The 17,171-nt window shown below is 42.9% G+C and overlaps 2 protein-coding genes across 9 annotated transcripts in view; one reads left to right on the forward strand and one right to left on the reverse strand.

The window, feature by feature from the left end:
• Nucleotides 1-8,347, forward strand: part of WDR41 (WD repeat domain 41) — a 31,081-nt gene extending 22,734 nt beyond the window's left edge. For 3 of the 5 annotated variants that reach the window (XM_054811074.1, XM_054811077.1, XM_054811076.1), the window contains one exon: nucleotides 1,774-8,347. In XM_054811074.1, the coding sequence (XP_054667049.1) occupies nucleotides 1,774-1,926 (153 nt within the window). In that variant the 3' untranslated portion in view covers nucleotides 1,927-8,347. The remainder of the gene's footprint in view (nucleotides 1-1,773) is intronic. The other 2 variants (XR_008574771.1, XM_054811075.1) reach the window with 1 other exon arrangement.
• A 1,000-nt stretch (nucleotides 8,348-9,347) lies between these two features.
• The window catches only part of PDE8B (phosphodiesterase 8B), a 79,455-nt gene continuing 71,631 nt past the window's right edge, over nucleotides 9,348-17,171 (reverse strand). For all 4 annotated transcript variants that reach the window (XM_054811073.1, XM_054811070.1, XM_054811069.1 and 1 more), the window contains 6 exons: nucleotides 16,942-17,140; nucleotides 15,771-15,988; nucleotides 14,636-14,771; nucleotides 11,688-11,855; nucleotides 10,010-10,139; nucleotides 9,348-9,481 (listed from right to left, as the gene is read on the reverse strand). In XM_054811073.1, coding sequence (XP_054667048.1) covers nucleotides 9,366-9,481; nucleotides 10,010-10,139; nucleotides 11,688-11,855; nucleotides 14,636-14,771; nucleotides 15,771-15,988; nucleotides 16,942-17,140 — 967 coding nt within the window. In that variant the 3' untranslated portion in view covers nucleotides 9,348-9,365. The remainder of the gene's footprint in view (nucleotides 9,482-10,009; nucleotides 10,140-11,687; nucleotides 11,856-14,635; nucleotides 14,772-15,770; nucleotides 15,989-16,941; nucleotides 17,141-17,171) is intronic.

Genomic DNA, 17,171 nt, shown 5'->3' on the forward strand with positions numbered 1-17,171 from the left:
TTTGGCTCTGGAGGCTGGGAGCACACTGTGTGGTATATTTAGCGCAGTGTGAAAACAATAATGCATACTGACTTAAAGCTCTAATGAGAACTCAAAGACTCAGTGATGCATGAGGATTGTGTGTGCAGATATATACATTTGTGCTACAGATAATCTGGTGGGGTATTGGGTTTCTTTATAGACTGCAAACAATACATGTGGGAACTGTGTGTTCCAGCTTTCATCTTAAGTTTGCAGTCTAAACAAGGGCTCATATAAACCAAAACCTATTCAGGAATTTCTCAGCGCTCTGTGTTTTGAGCCTTAATGAGGTCTTTTAATTTTAGATCAGGTACCATTCTGTGCTTCTATCTGCCTAATAAAGTATGGTTTTATTTTAAATGGCATTTTCCCTCTGCACCTTTTCACATTTGACAAACCTATTGGAGTAACAAATCACTTTCTTACAGTGGACTTTTATACATAATTTTGGCAGGAGCAGGGGGAAGGGCAGGTAGAGAGTAGTGATGTGGCTTTGGAGTAGTTTTGCTCACAAATAGTCATGAGGCTGACTGGATTTGAGAACTACTACTGCCAAAAGCTGAAAGCTTTTCATGAATAGCTAAGGTGAACCTTTATGTTACAGAGATTTCTGCAAGGCTTTCTGCCCCTCTCTACCATCTTCCTTTCTGAAAAAATGTTGAAAGAGGCCCTATTATCAGTATCAAAAGTTGCTATCTAAGAAAGAGGACATGGTATGTAATTCAGCAAGAGGCACAGCAAAGACAGTGAGAAGCACATGTTGGGTCTTTGCTGGGATGCTGCAGAGCCACGGAGTAACTGAGACGATGGTGAATGTGATTTTCTGCAACATTCTACATACGGAAAATTCCATTTCCAAACACTGGGCAGACTGGAGCAATTGAAGCTGGAAATGTGGAGTAGTGTTGGAATGTGATGGTCAAAGATGTGGGCTTGGCCAGAGTATTTGTACTGGAACCACATAGCTAGTAAGTGGCTGTTCCCAGAGCAGGTGGGCTATAACGCAGTCCTTTACCTGAATGCTTCCCCTGGGCAGATCCCTTCAACAAGCTGAAGAGTCCGGACACTGCAAGCATGCTGTCATGGCATAATGTGACCTGGTTCCATTGGCGGTTGTGTTGAACTGCAATTAGTCACTAATTCTAGGCAGCCTTGTGGAGGTCTCTGAAGTCAGAGATGACTACATGACTTGTCAGCTCCATTGCTCTTGCACAATCCCTCCAGTGCTGCTGTACTTTTGTCCTGTGTTGCAGTTCTTGCTGGTTTGGCTTCCTCGGTGTGACCAGGCACGTGTCGATGTCGGTCGCAGTTGTTTACTCTCTGATCCTTCCAGGCCTTGGTGATGGTAGCCTGTGGTGTTGTGTGGGAAGGGGACAGTGTACCCAAGTGAACAGAACAGTGGCTTCTATTCCTAAGAAACCAGGAGGTCAGAGTTCTTTCAAATCATTCACTCTGCTGCTGCTGACTTGGTACAAGATTCTTCAGTATTCTGTACCTTAGCTTCCCTATCTGTAAGGCTTTAGTGTTTTTTCTGAACTGAGATCTTTCAATGTGAAGTGCTGTTTAAGAGTTGTTTTCGTGTAGGGATTTTATGTCTCAAACATATAGAAAGTATACATTTTAATTTTGCATACCTGTGTTCAAGCAGAACCATTTCAGACACATGTATTTTAGTCCAGCTGTACACTGAAGATTTAAGCAAGCTGACAATCTCATGTGAGCATTGTGGTAATAGTAGTTGTTTCATTGCAGATGTTCCTGTACTTTGGTGAATTGGGACTGGCTACGTGCTCTGCTGACCACCTCATTATTTTGTGGAAAGATGGTGAACGAGAATCTAGACTCCGCAGTTTAACGCTATTTCAAAAATTGGCACAAAATGGTGATTTGCAGCTCAAATTTTAAATTGCTCCAATACAGGCTACATATGTATAAACTGGATGTGTGTTAAATGTGAGCGTAAAGGAAAGTCTGAGCTTCTGGGAATGTGACTACCAGTAAGGTTTACACTTAATGTCATGTATTATATTGGAATTATCATTAGTTGCTACTACTCTTCTCAAGGGAGAATTTTGCATGTTGAAACTTACATGGCTTATTTATGTTTCCGTCAGCAGAAATGGTGTTCTCTTAATAGACTGAAGGTAATGATGACTTACTAAATAGTTTTTAATATTATTCATAATGTTTAAAAATATCATGGGTGGATGTCAAAATAAAGATTTGTGAAGATCCTTAGGTGGATCGTAACTAAAGCAGTTGGGGGCACCCCACGGTGTTACGTGCAGAAAGGAGGCACAGAAAAAAATCTGAGACTTCCTGCTTTATGTAACTTGTTGAAGCTAAACTTTAATCGTTGATGATTCAGATTTATGTATCTACAAAAAAACCCCAAAAGAAACAGTTCTGAAATACTGACTTCAAATGCAAAAATTCTGTCTTGCGGCGAGGGTAAGAGCAAGACAGAAAAGTAGGCAAAAGTAGGCAATACCAGTTTGTTAGGTTTTAATTTTGGGCAAAGCAAGATATCTAGATACTCCTTGCTTGCAGTAGCTGCAATTTTACTGTGGGTTAACCTACGCTACTGGAGTTTATACAGCACCATTACCACGTCTTGCGTGAAGTTTGATTGGTTTAGCTTAGTCTTTCCATAGTGCATTAATCAAATTAATTTGTATCTAATAAAGAGCACTGACTTTACCATGGATTTTCAGGATGCAAAATACTTTCTTAAGCAGTAGCAGTTGATGTGTTCAATCCTAGCAAAATACTTCTGCGAAATGAGTACTAAATTCTCAGCTGAAGTTTCACTGCAGAGAAATCTGCACCAAGTTTGTAAGGATAAATAGAGGCTTTTTATTTTTAAACTCTAAGTACACCATGCTTTTTTCAAGTCTGAGATAGCAGCAGTAATCTGCAAGCTAAACACAAGTAGGAAAAAACCCCAAACTAAAACAAAATCCCAAACCCAAGCAACAAACACCCAAAAGCACCAAAAAAAGCAAAACCACCACCACCAGACAAAAACAAAAAAAAAGCAAAACTAAAGTTAAATCCAGAACTGCTACAAAGAAAGTGGGAGGGAAGATGAGATAATGAGTGGTAAGTTACCATTCCAACAGAGAAGAGCTAGCGAAGGGGGCAGTTTGGGACCTTAGGGGTCATGAAGCCATGTAGAAGAGGGTGCCACTGTCCTCAGTTCTATTCAGAAATTCCAGCACTAAAACAGCTTAGGAGTAAGTCTCATGGAACTTTTCAGTGCCATCTCTCCCCTTTGAATAAATGAGAACTGTTTTCAATACAGGAGATTATAGGGCTTCAGAGCTAGTGACTGCAGTAAGTGTAGTTAAAACAAAGGGCTAAGCAGATCCTCACAAGAGCAGAAGCAAAAGGAGGAAGCTCCAGCTTCCTAGAAGAAACAAAGGAGCCTTTTAGACTTGCTTTCCCCCAGCCCCTGTGGGCATTTGCCTTGCCCCTACCACCCAAAAGCTAAGCTTTGCCTCCGAAGTCTGACCATAATCTACCCTGGAAGGTGTGGAGCAGAGAGACAGTAAAATTTTGAGCTGTATTTTTTTTCCTGTCACTTTAGTCAACTTGTACAACTAATCTTAGTTGAGTGTAGAGCTCAAAATGGCATATTTCAAAACCAAAAACAGATGGACAAATTGTTAATCATAGAATGGTTTGAGATGGAAGGGACCTTAAAGATCATCGAGTTCCAACCCCCCCTGCCATGGGTAGGGACGCCCTCCACTAGACCATGTTGCCCAAAGCCCCATCCAACCTGGCCTTGAACACTTCCAGGGATGGGGCATCCACAACCTCTCTGGGCAACCTGTTCCAGTGCCTCACCACCCTCACAGTAAGGAATTTCTTTCTAACATCTAATCTAAATCTACCTTCTTTTAGTTTAACTCATTACCCCTTGTCCTGTCACTACACTCCCTGATAAACAGTCCCTCACCGTCTTTCCTGTAGGCCCCCTTCAGGTACTGGAAGGCTGCAATTAGGTCTCCCCAGAGCCTTGTCTTCTCCAGGCTGAACAAGCCCAACTCTCTCAGCCTGCCCTCATAGGAGAGCCCTCTGATCAGCTTCGTGGCCCTCCTCTGGACTCTCTCCAACAGCTCCATGTCTCTCCTGTACTGGGGCCCCCAGAGCTGGACGCAGTACTCCAGGTGGGGTCTCACAAGAGCAGAGTAGAGGGGCAGGATCACCTCCCTCCACCTGCTGGTCACACTTCTTTTGATGCAGCCCAGGACACAGTTGGCTTTCTGGGCTGCAAGCACACACTGCCAGCTCATGTTGAGCTTCTCCTCCACCAGCACCCCCAAGTCCTTCTCCTCAGGGCTGCTTTCAATCCATTCTCTGCCCAGCCTGTAGTTGTGCTTGGGATTGCCCCGACCTACATGCAGGACCTTGCACTTGACCTTGTTGAACTTCATGCAGTTCACATGGGTCCACCTCTCCAGCCTGTCAAGGTCCCTCTGGATGGCATCCTTTCCCTCCAGTGTGTCGACCGCACCACACAGCTTGGTGTCATCAGCAAACTTGCACTCAGGACAGTTTTTCTGTATTCTTCCCAGGCTACCTGCCCTTGCTTCCACCCTTTCTGTGTTTGAGTTTGTCCAGAAGCTCCTTGTTCATCCATGCAGGCCTCCTGGTGTTTTTGCCTGACTTCCTTTTTGCTGGCATGCATCGCTCCTGAGCTTGAGGAGGTGATCCTTGAACACTAGCCAGCTGTCTTGGGTCCCTCTTCTCTTCAGGGCTTTGTCCCATGGTGCTCTACCAAGCAGGTCCCTGAAGAAGCCAAAGGCTGCTCTCCTGAAGTCCAGGGTAGTGACCTTGCTGCGCGCCCTCCTTGCTGTCCTGAGGATCTTGAAATCCACCATTTACTTCATGGTCACTGCAGCCAAGTCTGCCCTTGAGCTTCACGTTCCCCACCAACCCCTCCTTGTGGGTGAGAACAGGGTCCAGCATGGCACCTCTCCTTGTTGCCTCCTCTGTCACTTGGAGGAGGAAGTTGTCATCAACACATTCCAGGAACTTTCTGGATGGCTTGTGCCCTGCTGTGTTGTCCTTCCAGCATATGCAAGGTGGTTGAGATCCCCCATGAGGACCAGGGCTTGTGAATGTGAGACTGCTCCTATCTGTCTATAGAGGACCTCATCCACTCGGTCTCCCTGGTCAGGTGGCCTGTAGCAGACTCCCACTATGATGTCCCCTGTCCCTGTATGCTCCTTTTAGTCTTGACTCATAAGCTCTTGCTTGGCTCCTCATCCATCCCCAGGTGGAGCTGCATGCACTCCAGCTGCTCATTGACATAGAGGGCAACACCCCCTCCTTGTCTCCCCTGCCTGTCCTTCCTGAAGAGCCTGTACCCTTCCACCCCAACACTCCAGTCACAGGAGCCATCCCACCACATCTCCACATGATGCCAATAAGATCACAGCCCCGCAGGCGTGCGCACTTCAACTCCTCATTTGTTCCCTATGCTACATAGAGGCATTTCAGTTGGGCCACCAGTGAGGCTGACTGACTGGCTGGAGTGGCTGGAATTCCTCTGACGTAGTTTACCAGTGCTTCCCTGTTGGCTTGTATTACCTCAGGAGCCCTTAGCTTATCTCCTCTAGACTTCAAGTATTCCGCAGTGTGTCCAGCACATCTCAGAGCAACAGGCTGAGGGCCCTGGCTGGCAGCCTGTCCCTCCAACCTTGGCATGTCATCACACAGCTTGTCGCAGGCATGCCTGATATTATCCCCCTCCCCCTTTGAGCCTAGTTTAAAGCTCTGTCAGTGAGCCCCGCTAGCTCCTGGGCAAAGACCTGTTTTCCCGTTTGAGAGAGGTGAATCCGATCTGAATTCATCAAGTCTCGTGCTTTGTAGGCCATCGCATTGTCAAAAAAACAAAACTGTGGTGGTGATACCAGCCATGGAGCCGTGTATTAATGGACTGTGTCCATTTCTTCCTCCCAGTGTTGCTGCCCCCAACTGAAAGGAGGTAGGAAAGAATAACCTGCCCACCAGATTCCTTCTTAAATTACCCTATCCTTTCAATTCAGAAAGGTTAAGTCAGCATTAAATTCTGAGCTGCACGGTCTTTGTTCAGGGTGGCTATTCTTTAGACCAGCATAGGAAAAGCATTTGGATTGCAGCCGATGATAACATGCCTTTGGGTATATGGTATTAAACTTGGGGGGAGAAGGCATGTTAAGTCTTTCCGCCTGTTAGTCTGCATTGTTTCAGCTTGTCTTTATCAGCAAGTACAGCTGGGGAGATCAGCTTCTCTTTGTCTCTTTTTGCCTTGTTTCAATTGAAAAATAATTGTTTAGTTGTATATAACGTGCATGTTTATACATTGTTACTAAAACTTTACAGTGAAAGCTTATAAAATGAATTTTTTTTGGAGAGGCTACTGCTATCATAAGTTATAACTGGTGAGAAGGTAGTTACTATCTTTCTTCCTATACCATGAGAACAACTATTTCATTTTTATGTGACTACTTTTAAGTGAATACCTGGTAGAGAAACAGACCTATTTAACTGAACAGTTCTAGTCACAAAACTCATTGCGCATTTTACAGGGATGTAATTCAGCCTTCAGTAGTCCTACATGCATGTATAAATATTTATATCTATCAAAAGTGCTGTTGTTCTCAGATACACTCTGTTTGTAATAGATCTCCCAAGGGTCTCTTCCTTTAAAGATGGTTGAGCTGAAAGTATTACATCGAGTTCTATGTTTTTCAAATGAACTTTGAGCATAACAGTGAACACAGTAGGGTTATAGTAGCCCACTCCTGTTAAATAAGTTTGTCACTTGCTGTTGGGAAGTGCAGTGAACAGAATTAGGGTGATCAGGTTAGAAATTTTACTTCCACCTTGTGTCCTTTTAAATTTCTTTTTCCACCTCACTGTAATGCAGAATTCCGTATGTTCACATCATGAAAGTAAATATCAGACCTACCCTTAACAAACACTTGTACAGAGGTGGCTGTTTTATGTATCTGTGCACCTACAATAGCAGGAAACAAGCAGCTGTTAGGCAACTGGACAGGTTAGCGTCTATAGGAGATCTGACACAACAGTCAGATGATGATTAATCTATGCTGATTTCATAGAATCATAGAATGGTTTGGGTTGGAAGGGACCTCAAACACCACCTCATTCCAACCACCCTGCCATGTATCCCATTCACTAGACCAGGTTGCCCAAAGCCCCATTCAACCTGGCCTTGAACATTTCTTTTCCTCTTAAAGAGGACGTATCTCCACACAAATTACTTTTTTTGCTTAGTCTCTGACTGTGGGAAGAAACAGGATCTTGCAACAAATATACTGATGCCACATTAACACCTTAACTCATGAACCAGAACTGAGGCTGAACTTTATTTCTTAGGTTCCTTCCACCATACACGTTTTCTTCCTTGTGACAAAATTGTGACAAAATTGTGACAAAAATAATGAATTGAAATGTTTTGCATGGATGTGGTCTTACAGTGCTGCTGCATTTAACAAATTAAGATGACAAAGCTTTGAATCTTGTGAAATTCTTTTCTGTAATACAAGCTGCAGTGAGTGTTCAGTCATCAGAATAGTTAAGGTTCAACCACTGAGAGCACTAGTTCTAAATAAAGGAATGCTAAAAGCAAACAGTTTACAATATAAAAAAACAGGTTCAACTTACCTGAATAAAAATCCATTGAAGAATGGTGCAATAGATAATAAGAAAGAATGAATAAACATACTTCACCAGAAACACCTATTTTTCAAATAGACACAATACAGCATTTTAACACACAGCAACCTGCCTTAGCTATGATAAAAGTAAGGTTCTATTACAATTCTAACAAAAATATAGCTTATATACATTTCTCTGCACATATATTTTATGAATGTTTCTTTTTGTTTCTGAACTTGGTACAAAACATACAAAAAAGGTTGGCACATTATGTAAGCTACCTGCAGTAAACAACAATCATTGTCGCTTTTCTCACAGCAATCTAAACTCTGTTTTTTTTTCCTTTGCCAGGTTCAATTCTTGATACAGCATAGGGGAGGTAAAGAGTATGTCTCAAGACCTTTCCTTTTAATGAGTAGTGGACTGCTTCTTCAACTTCTACTGCAGCCACAGCTTTGATGCTCTTGACTGCAGCCTGGAGTGCACAGTGTTAAAAAATCAGCAATTCTGCTAGTATTTATTAATTGAATAGTCTGACAATAGGCTAAAATTTGAACTCATGTTCTGCATGTGATTAAAATGAGGTGTACAAAAATATGCATTTGTGCTTTGGAAGCTTTAGCATAAATTTAATATCTTTAATGAAAAACTGTGTTTGATTTCTGACTTATTTACATCTTTTGAAATACTTTTTTTCATCACAAATGAAACCATTTTATTACGAGGGAAAAAGCAGTACAAATTATTATGCTGTTATAAATTATAACCTGGAAACTTTTTTTAAAAAGCGACAGGTTCATCCTAGAAGTAAGTAGCACAACATATGGACTTATCATAAAATTCAGACCGGTTTAATAAAATTGATGACCACGTGTACAAACACTACTTTATAAAAAAGGATGTTGATCAAGTGCCACAACATTTTTTTGTGTAAAATTAGATGAAACATTGCATGGTAGCATCTCTAAGATGGCAGAGAAATGTGGATGGCACCAATTATATAGAACATGCTTATTTTCCTCCCTTATATGACAATTGTAAGGAAGTTTGACTTCTACCAAGATTTTATATGGAAAAGAAAGAAGAGAGAACAGATGGTGCTCTGAGAGAGAGAGAGTCTCTGCAATAAGAAGGTTGCTTTAAATGGTACAGGGTTTGTTTTTTACCAAGGTTTACTTGTTCTAGCGTGCATGTTCTCTTTAGAACTATCATTCAGAGAGCTGAAGAACATCAGTACAGTTGGAGCAAACTTATGCTAGATAAAGGGAAAGTTTTTATGCTTATTTATCAACTTGTTCGTACTCTACTGGTGACTGGATTACCTCTCTGTCTGAGAAACAGTTGTGTGAAGTGTTAGTGAATACAGTTGTATCAATTACAAAGTTTGACAAATGCACGTTAGTATTAGAAATTAGTTTCAGAAGTAAGTTTTCTGCCACAAAATATTATTTCCAAAGAGCACTTATTCATCTGTGGATTATGTAGCCTTTTTGAAAACATTTTTTGTAGGATTCAGAGAAGCTTAAAAGTGATGAATAAAGTACTGCCTTCTTGCCATGCAGTCTTAATTTCACTGGAAAGGAAACACCATCCCTCTTGCAGCTGAGTCGGTAAGGGATTCACAGTGAAACTGGTAGATCAAGAAGTCTGTTTTTCTTGCTTTAGTGTTAGTTGTTGTTTTCTGATGGGAGCCTGAGAGTCTTGCACTTTAACTCATCCAATGTTTTCCAGTGTTTGTAGTTATTAGCCAAGTTTTGCATCAAAACAGGCAGATGTGCAAATGCTGAAACAAACAGAAGCAGTTGTGTTATGTACACAGAACAGGCAGAAGAACAGCCCAACCTCATCTGAAACTGGCATTCTCCTACTCTCTTTTGTTCCTTCAGCTATAAGCTTATACTGAAAGGGGAAAGACTTTTTCAGTCTTTCTTTTTCAAGCAAATCTCTTTTTCAATGTATGATGACTTTATTAAATTATGCTAACACGAAACCACTGTGGTCTCAGTTTCTGCTGCTCAGGAGAAATACATTGCTAAAGGAAAATAAGACCTAGATGAAAAAAAAAAACCCTTAGTTTTAAGCCATTACTCCTTTCTTTACATAGATTGTCTGGTAAGCACTCAGCTTTCATAAAGCTGGTGGTGTGTACAGTGAAACAGGCTTCAGCAGCATCATTGCTTAAATCCTGTGCAGTACTGCTTATATTGGGTACTGCCCCTGAAAAAACTGGACTCAAGGCCAGCTTCGGACTATTCATTTTAGTCTGTAGAAATCTCTGCCTCAGAGCAAGGAAGACAAAAGCAGTACTTACCATCCCATGCATCAAACATATCTGTTATAAAATAATCAATGAAGGAAATTTGAGACTTGGGGATGCTGCAGGTGTTTCTATCAAATACTGGCATTACAACAGGCAGACCTTGTCTCTTCTCTTCATCAGTCTAAGAAAACAAAACTGCAGTTAGCCCCTAGAGCTTTGCTGGCTTTCATGCTGGAGTAGCAAAGGCCAGGGGATTAGATGAATTGCAGTAGGAGATTTGAGACAAACCTTAGAGCCCCAGAGGTGAACTACCTTAGTTTCATGTGCTTTATTTTATCTGGAAGAGGGACTGAAATCAACATTTCTTCCCTTTCACAAGTACTGTATTACTGAAGTGCTGTGATTGCTCTTAGCTCTGGCAAGAGAGAATGCACTAATCTAAAAAAGGGAAAATGGTGTTGCAGAGTCCTTTAGCAGAGGACAGGTTTGATCTTTCCTTTTTCCATGTTTCCAGTGGCTGTTTCAAACTACTTGTCTGTTAAGTATGAGGGATGTTACTGTCGCTCTTTTCACTGCATTTATCGGGTTAGAAGTAAGGCTATACCCTTTAACTCTGTGACCACAACTGGAAGAGGGCTGGTTTTGTTGTGCTCAGTATGGTGGAGGAGCAGGTTACCTCAGTAGTGTTAGAATTTAATTGCAAATAAACTTTTTAAGTAGTATAGGCAGCACCTAATGCTAGAATTGGCAGCAGAGTAAAATTACTAAAATTACCAGATGGGGTGAATCAAGAGCAGAACAGTTCTTAGCATCTGACATTGCTGCAGAAAGGCAAGTGCTAGCTCGTGATACCTTGACTGCTAGGGAGAGACAACCTAAGTGATTCTTGGTCTTACCTAGGAAGTGATCAAATTTATTCAGTATGATTAAAATGAAATTCAGACATGTCCCAGGCACTAACTGCTGTTTTCTTTCAGTAATTGTCACATGTATGCTTTGAATTCGGGTGGTAGGCATGCCCACTTCTCTCGCTCTCCAGTCGTAGCTGCTGATTTCCACACCGTTAGTGGCAAATAAAAGCTGGGAACGTATCAGTTGTTCAAATAATGAACTACAAGAGTGTTTCACTTTCAGGAAGCTGGTGCATTTGTGCTAGAGAAACTGAATATTAAGAAAGGAAGTTGAGCTTCCAGTTCTGTCCAGAGCGATCCCACGTGATAAGCATTTACACTGCCCACATGCCCACAGTATTGGCCTCTGCATCATCTGGCTACCGTGACGATAGTTTGGCGGCCATCTTAGAAGAGAAAGGGCCAGCCTGATGATTCTGCTGAGGGCTTCGTCTCGCATGGATCGTCATGCCCTCTTCAGGGAAGGTATTGCGACTAGAAGCTAGAATGGTGACAGTCTTGAATTTCAGGCAAGTAAATTGACTAAGGTTAATCAAGTAATTCTTTTTTGGCCAAAGTTCCACCATTCTGTACTGCAAGCTTCATGGTAAGCAAACTAGCTAACTTTGGCTGGGGTGGATTCTTCTGCCTGAAAGTGAGGGGCCAGTTCACCCACACCCATGGGGGTGAGGCCCCCACCCATGTCCCCAGTGAGTGGGGACGAAAAGCTTACCTCTAGAGTCTGTGGTGATGCCAGGCAGACCCCGCATGGAACAGCAGACCCACCGATGTGAACTTTTTTACATAACATAATAGTCAAATTATAAAAATATACATACCTGTGCAAAATACTCCTCTGAAATCCTCCCTGCCCATTCGATACACAGCTCTAGGGGGCGACATGGATTTGCTACATCCGCACATTTAATCATCATGCGCTTGATCAGTGTCTGATTATCTGGAAAATTCTTTTTATTGGCTGCACATTCACAGTCACTGCCTTCGCTCTGTAAAAGAGAGTTGGTTACAGGGGCTGGTGGCCCGCATCCCTGCTAGCAGGAGTGAGGGCATCGTTATCAGCTCCGTTGCACTTGGGCAGTAAGCGGGCACCTAGCCTGACTCCTTCTAATTTCATGCAGAGCACCAGGAATTTGGAGGAGAAAGTGATGTCTGGGAACTGCAGCTTTGCTAGGTAACTAATGATAACCCCATTACATATGAGAGTTGCAGAGATTCTCAGAATTAATAGCAAAGTTTGTGAAATAAAGGACTCACAGGCTCTTTATCAGCTAGAGTGAGTTACCCTTCTCTGCATCCCAGCCTTGACTACCTTGGAACAGGACCAGGATAGGGGACGCATCTACCAACTGCAACCTGATAAACCATCCTCACTGCTGAGTGTTTAAGTCTGGGGGTGGGGGTGGTAGGGGGCTGCTTTTTTAGGTGAGTTTCTAGAGTTTGGTTTTCATTCCTAGATGAGAAAACTGAGGCGGGCACAGGGGGGAGAACCAACTTGCACAACTGACTGTCTCTTTTACAGGCAGAAAAGCAGGTCTATGCCATTCAGTTCCAGCATGTTCACGAATAAAACTGCCTTCTTTCTGCTGGATTTTGAACCCTCAGCCTGGAATACTATTAGTCTTAGTTATCAGCTAGGATGAAGTCTCAGATAATCAATGAGATTAACAGGAAAATGCAGGAGTGGCAGACTGACTGCAGAAAGTCTCTGCTTGTTAGGCAGTAAAATACCGAACTGCTCATTGACTGCTCTGGAAAGCTGGTGAAAGAGACAGAGTAGTTGTTAAAAGTTTGCTGTGGCATCATCTTCTGGGTCTTTAACAGTTTAGAAGGGCACAGGTATATTATGTTCCTTATTGAGTAATAAAAAGGCTCCACCTCAGTTCACCATGGCATTAACACTATTCTCAGTATATTTGTGTAATTATGGCCTCCCTTCACTGCTAAATTCAACTCTTGAATCAAAAATTGAACATAAATACTTTTTACCACCGTGGCTAAATTAATGTCTTTGTGGTTTATGGGGAGATATTTTGCAGTGACTCTTGCCAATTCAGGCATTAATCATCTAACTTTATGTTTAGCAGTTAATTTTTTTTCAGCATGGATAACCCAAAGAGCTGCCAAATTAACCCTGCTCCTTAAATGCTGTTTGAGATCAAAAAATAGCAAGAGCCACCATTAACAATAAGGAGCAGAACGACCTGATACTGGGGAAAAAAACAAGTCTGTAATATAAGTGGTTCTGTACTCTACTTTTATTGCTCTCCAATGATTGTGCATTTTAAAAAAGCCTTTTAAAAGGAGAGTGAGTCAAAGAGAATGTTTTCTATAAGTTAGAAAAGCTGATTGCAATAGAATGTATGGAGAGTGTTTTAAAGCTCTTTAGGAAGTGTTGGAACAAATGCATTTGTGGAATAAAAGGGAGATTCAGAGGAATGTGTTCAGAGCTTGGAAACGCTGTGGTTTCAGTGACACTTGTGAATCTAAATCCTACTGCCCAGTGTGGGGATACCAGAAAACTGAAGAGATTTTTGAAAGGATCGAGATAGAGGAAACGTTTCAGGAAAACGCTTAACCTGTCAAGAGGGAGAAACGAAGCACTGTGAGAATCCACATTTCCCAGCGACACCTCCGAGGGCTTTTTTAGAAAGCGATGGAGCAAGCTGCTACCTGGTCCACATATAAGTACAGAGAAAACTGAGACCAGGTAATTCCACGCCGCCCACGGATATGGACCTTCCTTTCCTCTGGGCTGTGATCTAAAGTGGAATCCCCCACTGTACTGGCTTAGCCTGTGCCACGTGGGCAAACCCACAAAACACAGCGCCAGGCGATGCGCTGGGACCGCAGTGCAGAAGCAGCAACAGGGGCCCCCAGCAGACATAATGCTGGCCCTAAAGTCATAAACCCCACCAGTTCTGACTGGTTGCTGCATCCAGGACAGTCTATGGTGCAAAAAGTCCAGTAACGGAGAATGGACAGAAGCTACTTTTATTTATTTTCGACATAACCGACCTTCAATTTGGTCTGGTTTTTTTTTTTTTTAATGTTTCTGAGAAAGCATGATTTTTACTAAACTGTGATAAGATGTTCTTTGCTGATGTGGGTAACACTGCCCTGGAGAACCCTGCCAGTCACTGAGTGTTCAACCTTGAAAGGAAACGAGGTAAAGAGGGGCCTGGGCTGGGAAACTGGGAGGCACCTAATGAAATACAACCTGGCTGGTGATGGAGCATTAGGGTATATAACTGATAGGAATAAAGGCCCAGACATCCCCTGGTACAATCAGGAATGTGGATGGGGTGGGCAGGTCTCAGGAAGCAACAGATTTATGCCTTGAGGCTTGAAGGATCCAGATTACATAGACAAAACCATCAGGGCAGGTTCCTCAGTTACAGCTCCAGGAGTAGGCAAATCCCACTGTGTGGAGGCAGGACCGTAGGTACAAGTGCCAACCTGGCTCCATGCACAGAATTTTGCATGTGCAAAAGCACCCACACACGTGCTTTGTGAACGCCAGATGGCTTTGAAACCAAGGCTTATAAAATGAAGTGTCTAAATGAGCTGAGGGCAGAGCCAGACATAGAAAACAAGAAAATAAAAATATTTTTTCCACACTTTGAGGTGTGAGGTCATAAATGCAATGGTGTGTTTTGGGCATTACCACAGTGCAAATTAATACAATGTGAATGAAAATGATACTCAGAGTTATCTTGGAAGAACTTCACTGAAATGTCTGAAGACATAAAGTCCTGCAAGCACTTACGCGTGAGCTGGTCTCTTCAGATGCCATTGGCTTGTTGATGCTGTTCACAAATTTGTTCACGTGCTCAAAGTGCTTTGTCATCTCCGTTGCCAAAACCATATCAATAATGGACTGGCGCAAAGACCGGTAGTGATTTCTAGGAAAGAAAAATAGTTGCTGCTGACAAGCCTCCCAGACAGAGCTCCGTCCTTTCCTTGTCCCTGCCCAGACAGCGCTGCAAAACACTGCTCAAGGGGGCTCATCCACATGAGCCAGCACCTTCAGAATTGTGAATGGTCTAGGGTTGGAGGAATGGACTAGATCATACCTCTCTGGGTTCCTCCAGCTCTGAATTCCCATATTGCCTTTTTTCCGTTATTTTTACCTAATGAAAACCAATCCCCTGAAGTCAATAAAAAATTACAATTCAATTTCATAATGCTGTAACAGTAAGACACCTTCTCCAGGAATGGCACCAACACATTTCCATCTCACTGTATGTTACCTTGGAACTCAAATCTCCGGTTTTTCAAAAACCAACAGTGTTGATTGGCTACAAAAATTCATTACCTGCTTGGGGTCAGGCCCTTTTCCTTTCAGACCCCTTTCTCTCCCATCCTGTCCTTGCAAAAGCTAGGCTGATGCAATGGGAACTCCTAGCCCATGTGCATGCCAAGCAGCAGGGTGCCTCCAACTCTCCCAGAGCTTTAGCTCCTGCTACCACCCCTTTCTGTCCCATGCGAGTGCAGCAGTGCCAGCAAGCATGGGGCCACGTGCAGACACAGCACGCAGCATCTGTCTGCTTGGGTGGAAACACATAGCCCTAAAAAGCCATTTCCAGGCTCTTGCAATGGAAAGGCAGTGGGTCAAGATGCAGCCTTGAGGCTGCCAAATAAACCACGCTAATGTAACCCATAAAGATTATGAAACATCTCTATATGCTTCAAAAAAATACAAATTGGAGGTCGGGGGGGGGGCGGGAATTAACGTCTTTTTAAAAATCATGTCTACATAGGATTCTGGAAGAGGTTAAATATTAATGTCTCTATTCAAATTATATTTTCTGGTTTAGAAGGTAGGCTCTCAATCTGCCCAAAATTAAAGTCCCCAAACAAGTAATCCACACATGCACACTCCCCTTCTCTAGCAGACTTACCTATCAATATTTTTGAAAATGTTGCATTTGCTGTCTTTAATTGTAAGCTGAAACGCCAGTGCTGTGTGATGACTCTCTAATACAGCTGTATCGTTGTAAAGGACAGCTAATTCACTGCCTGCATTGCACAGGAAAGAGTTGGTCCGTCCAGGGTGGTCTACGTCATGAATGGTGGCAGCTATTAATGCAGCCACCTCATCCAAACGGTCAAGGCTTCCCTACAGAAGAGAGAAAAATTGTGACATGGCACAAAAATTACAGTAAATAATTTCTGATCATTTCCAGGTACCCACAAATACACAAGTGTAAACTTGAGTGCAGGGTTTCTACCTCCTTGCAATGATTTTCCACTCACTGTGCCCACAGGTTACCTACTCCAAAACTCCCCGTCCCACCCTTACCCAAACCCACTATACTTAATGAAGCTTTCTACTGTGCTGTCACCTAAGCAATATCTTTGCATTAAATCCTCTAATGGTGGATGGCTCCTCTAGTGGTGTCCTTCCACCTTGTGTGCTTGCCTGAGTGACTCTGCACTGACTCTGCTTCTACACAGCTTCTGTGTTTTAGAGTCGGATAGGATATTTCAGTTGGAAGGGACCTACAGGATCATCTAGCCCAACTGCCTGACCACTTCAGGGCTGACCAGAAGTTAAAGCATGTTGTTAAGGGCATTGTCCAAATGCCTCAAACACTGACAGGCTTGGGGCATCGACCAGCTCTGCAGGAAGCCTTTTCCAGTGTTTGATCACCCTCTCAGTAAAGAAATGCTTCCTCATGTCCAGTCTAAACCTCCCCTGACACAGCTTTGAACCATTCCCACGCATCCTGTCACTGGATCCCAGGGAGAAGAGCTCAGCGCTTCCACTCCAAAGCTTCTGCAAAGCTTTATTAAGAGCTGTTACCAACAGCCAGTTACCAAGAGATAGAAAAGAGCCAGGGTTTCCCCCCCTGTTATTGCTACTTAAAAATATAAATTCCTTACTTGTATAAACAAACTTTAGAGAAACTGCGTGGGCCTGCAGGCATCACAGGAAAAGACTTCAAGGGCAGAACGACTTTATGAAGCCAGGACCATTTTTTAAGTAAACATCTGGCTTTTGAATGACACACATAAAATGGTAAACACACCAAAATCCTAGCCCAAAGGACTTGTAGGTGATGGTTATACCTTAACTCTCTCCTGCCCAAGAAAGAAGGCGGTAGCATGCAGGACATCCGCTGCGTGGGTGGAGTTGTGGTATGAGTTGGAGGAGTGGTAGTTGGCTTCAATCACCTGCAGCCACGCTCGCAGTGTCGCTTCCGAACAGTTTAAAAACTCAGAGACCCCAAACCGGGAAAAAATTTTTAAACCCAAAAACACTAGTGGCCTGAAAAACAGCAGAAGAAAAAAGCACTGCT

The sequence above is a fragment of the Grus americana genome, chromosome Z, assembly GCF_028858705.1.
Source record: "Grus americana isolate bGruAme1 chromosome Z, bGruAme1.mat, whole genome shotgun sequence".
NCBI classification, from domain to species: Eukaryota; Metazoa; Chordata; class Aves; order Gruiformes; family Gruidae; genus Grus; species Grus americana.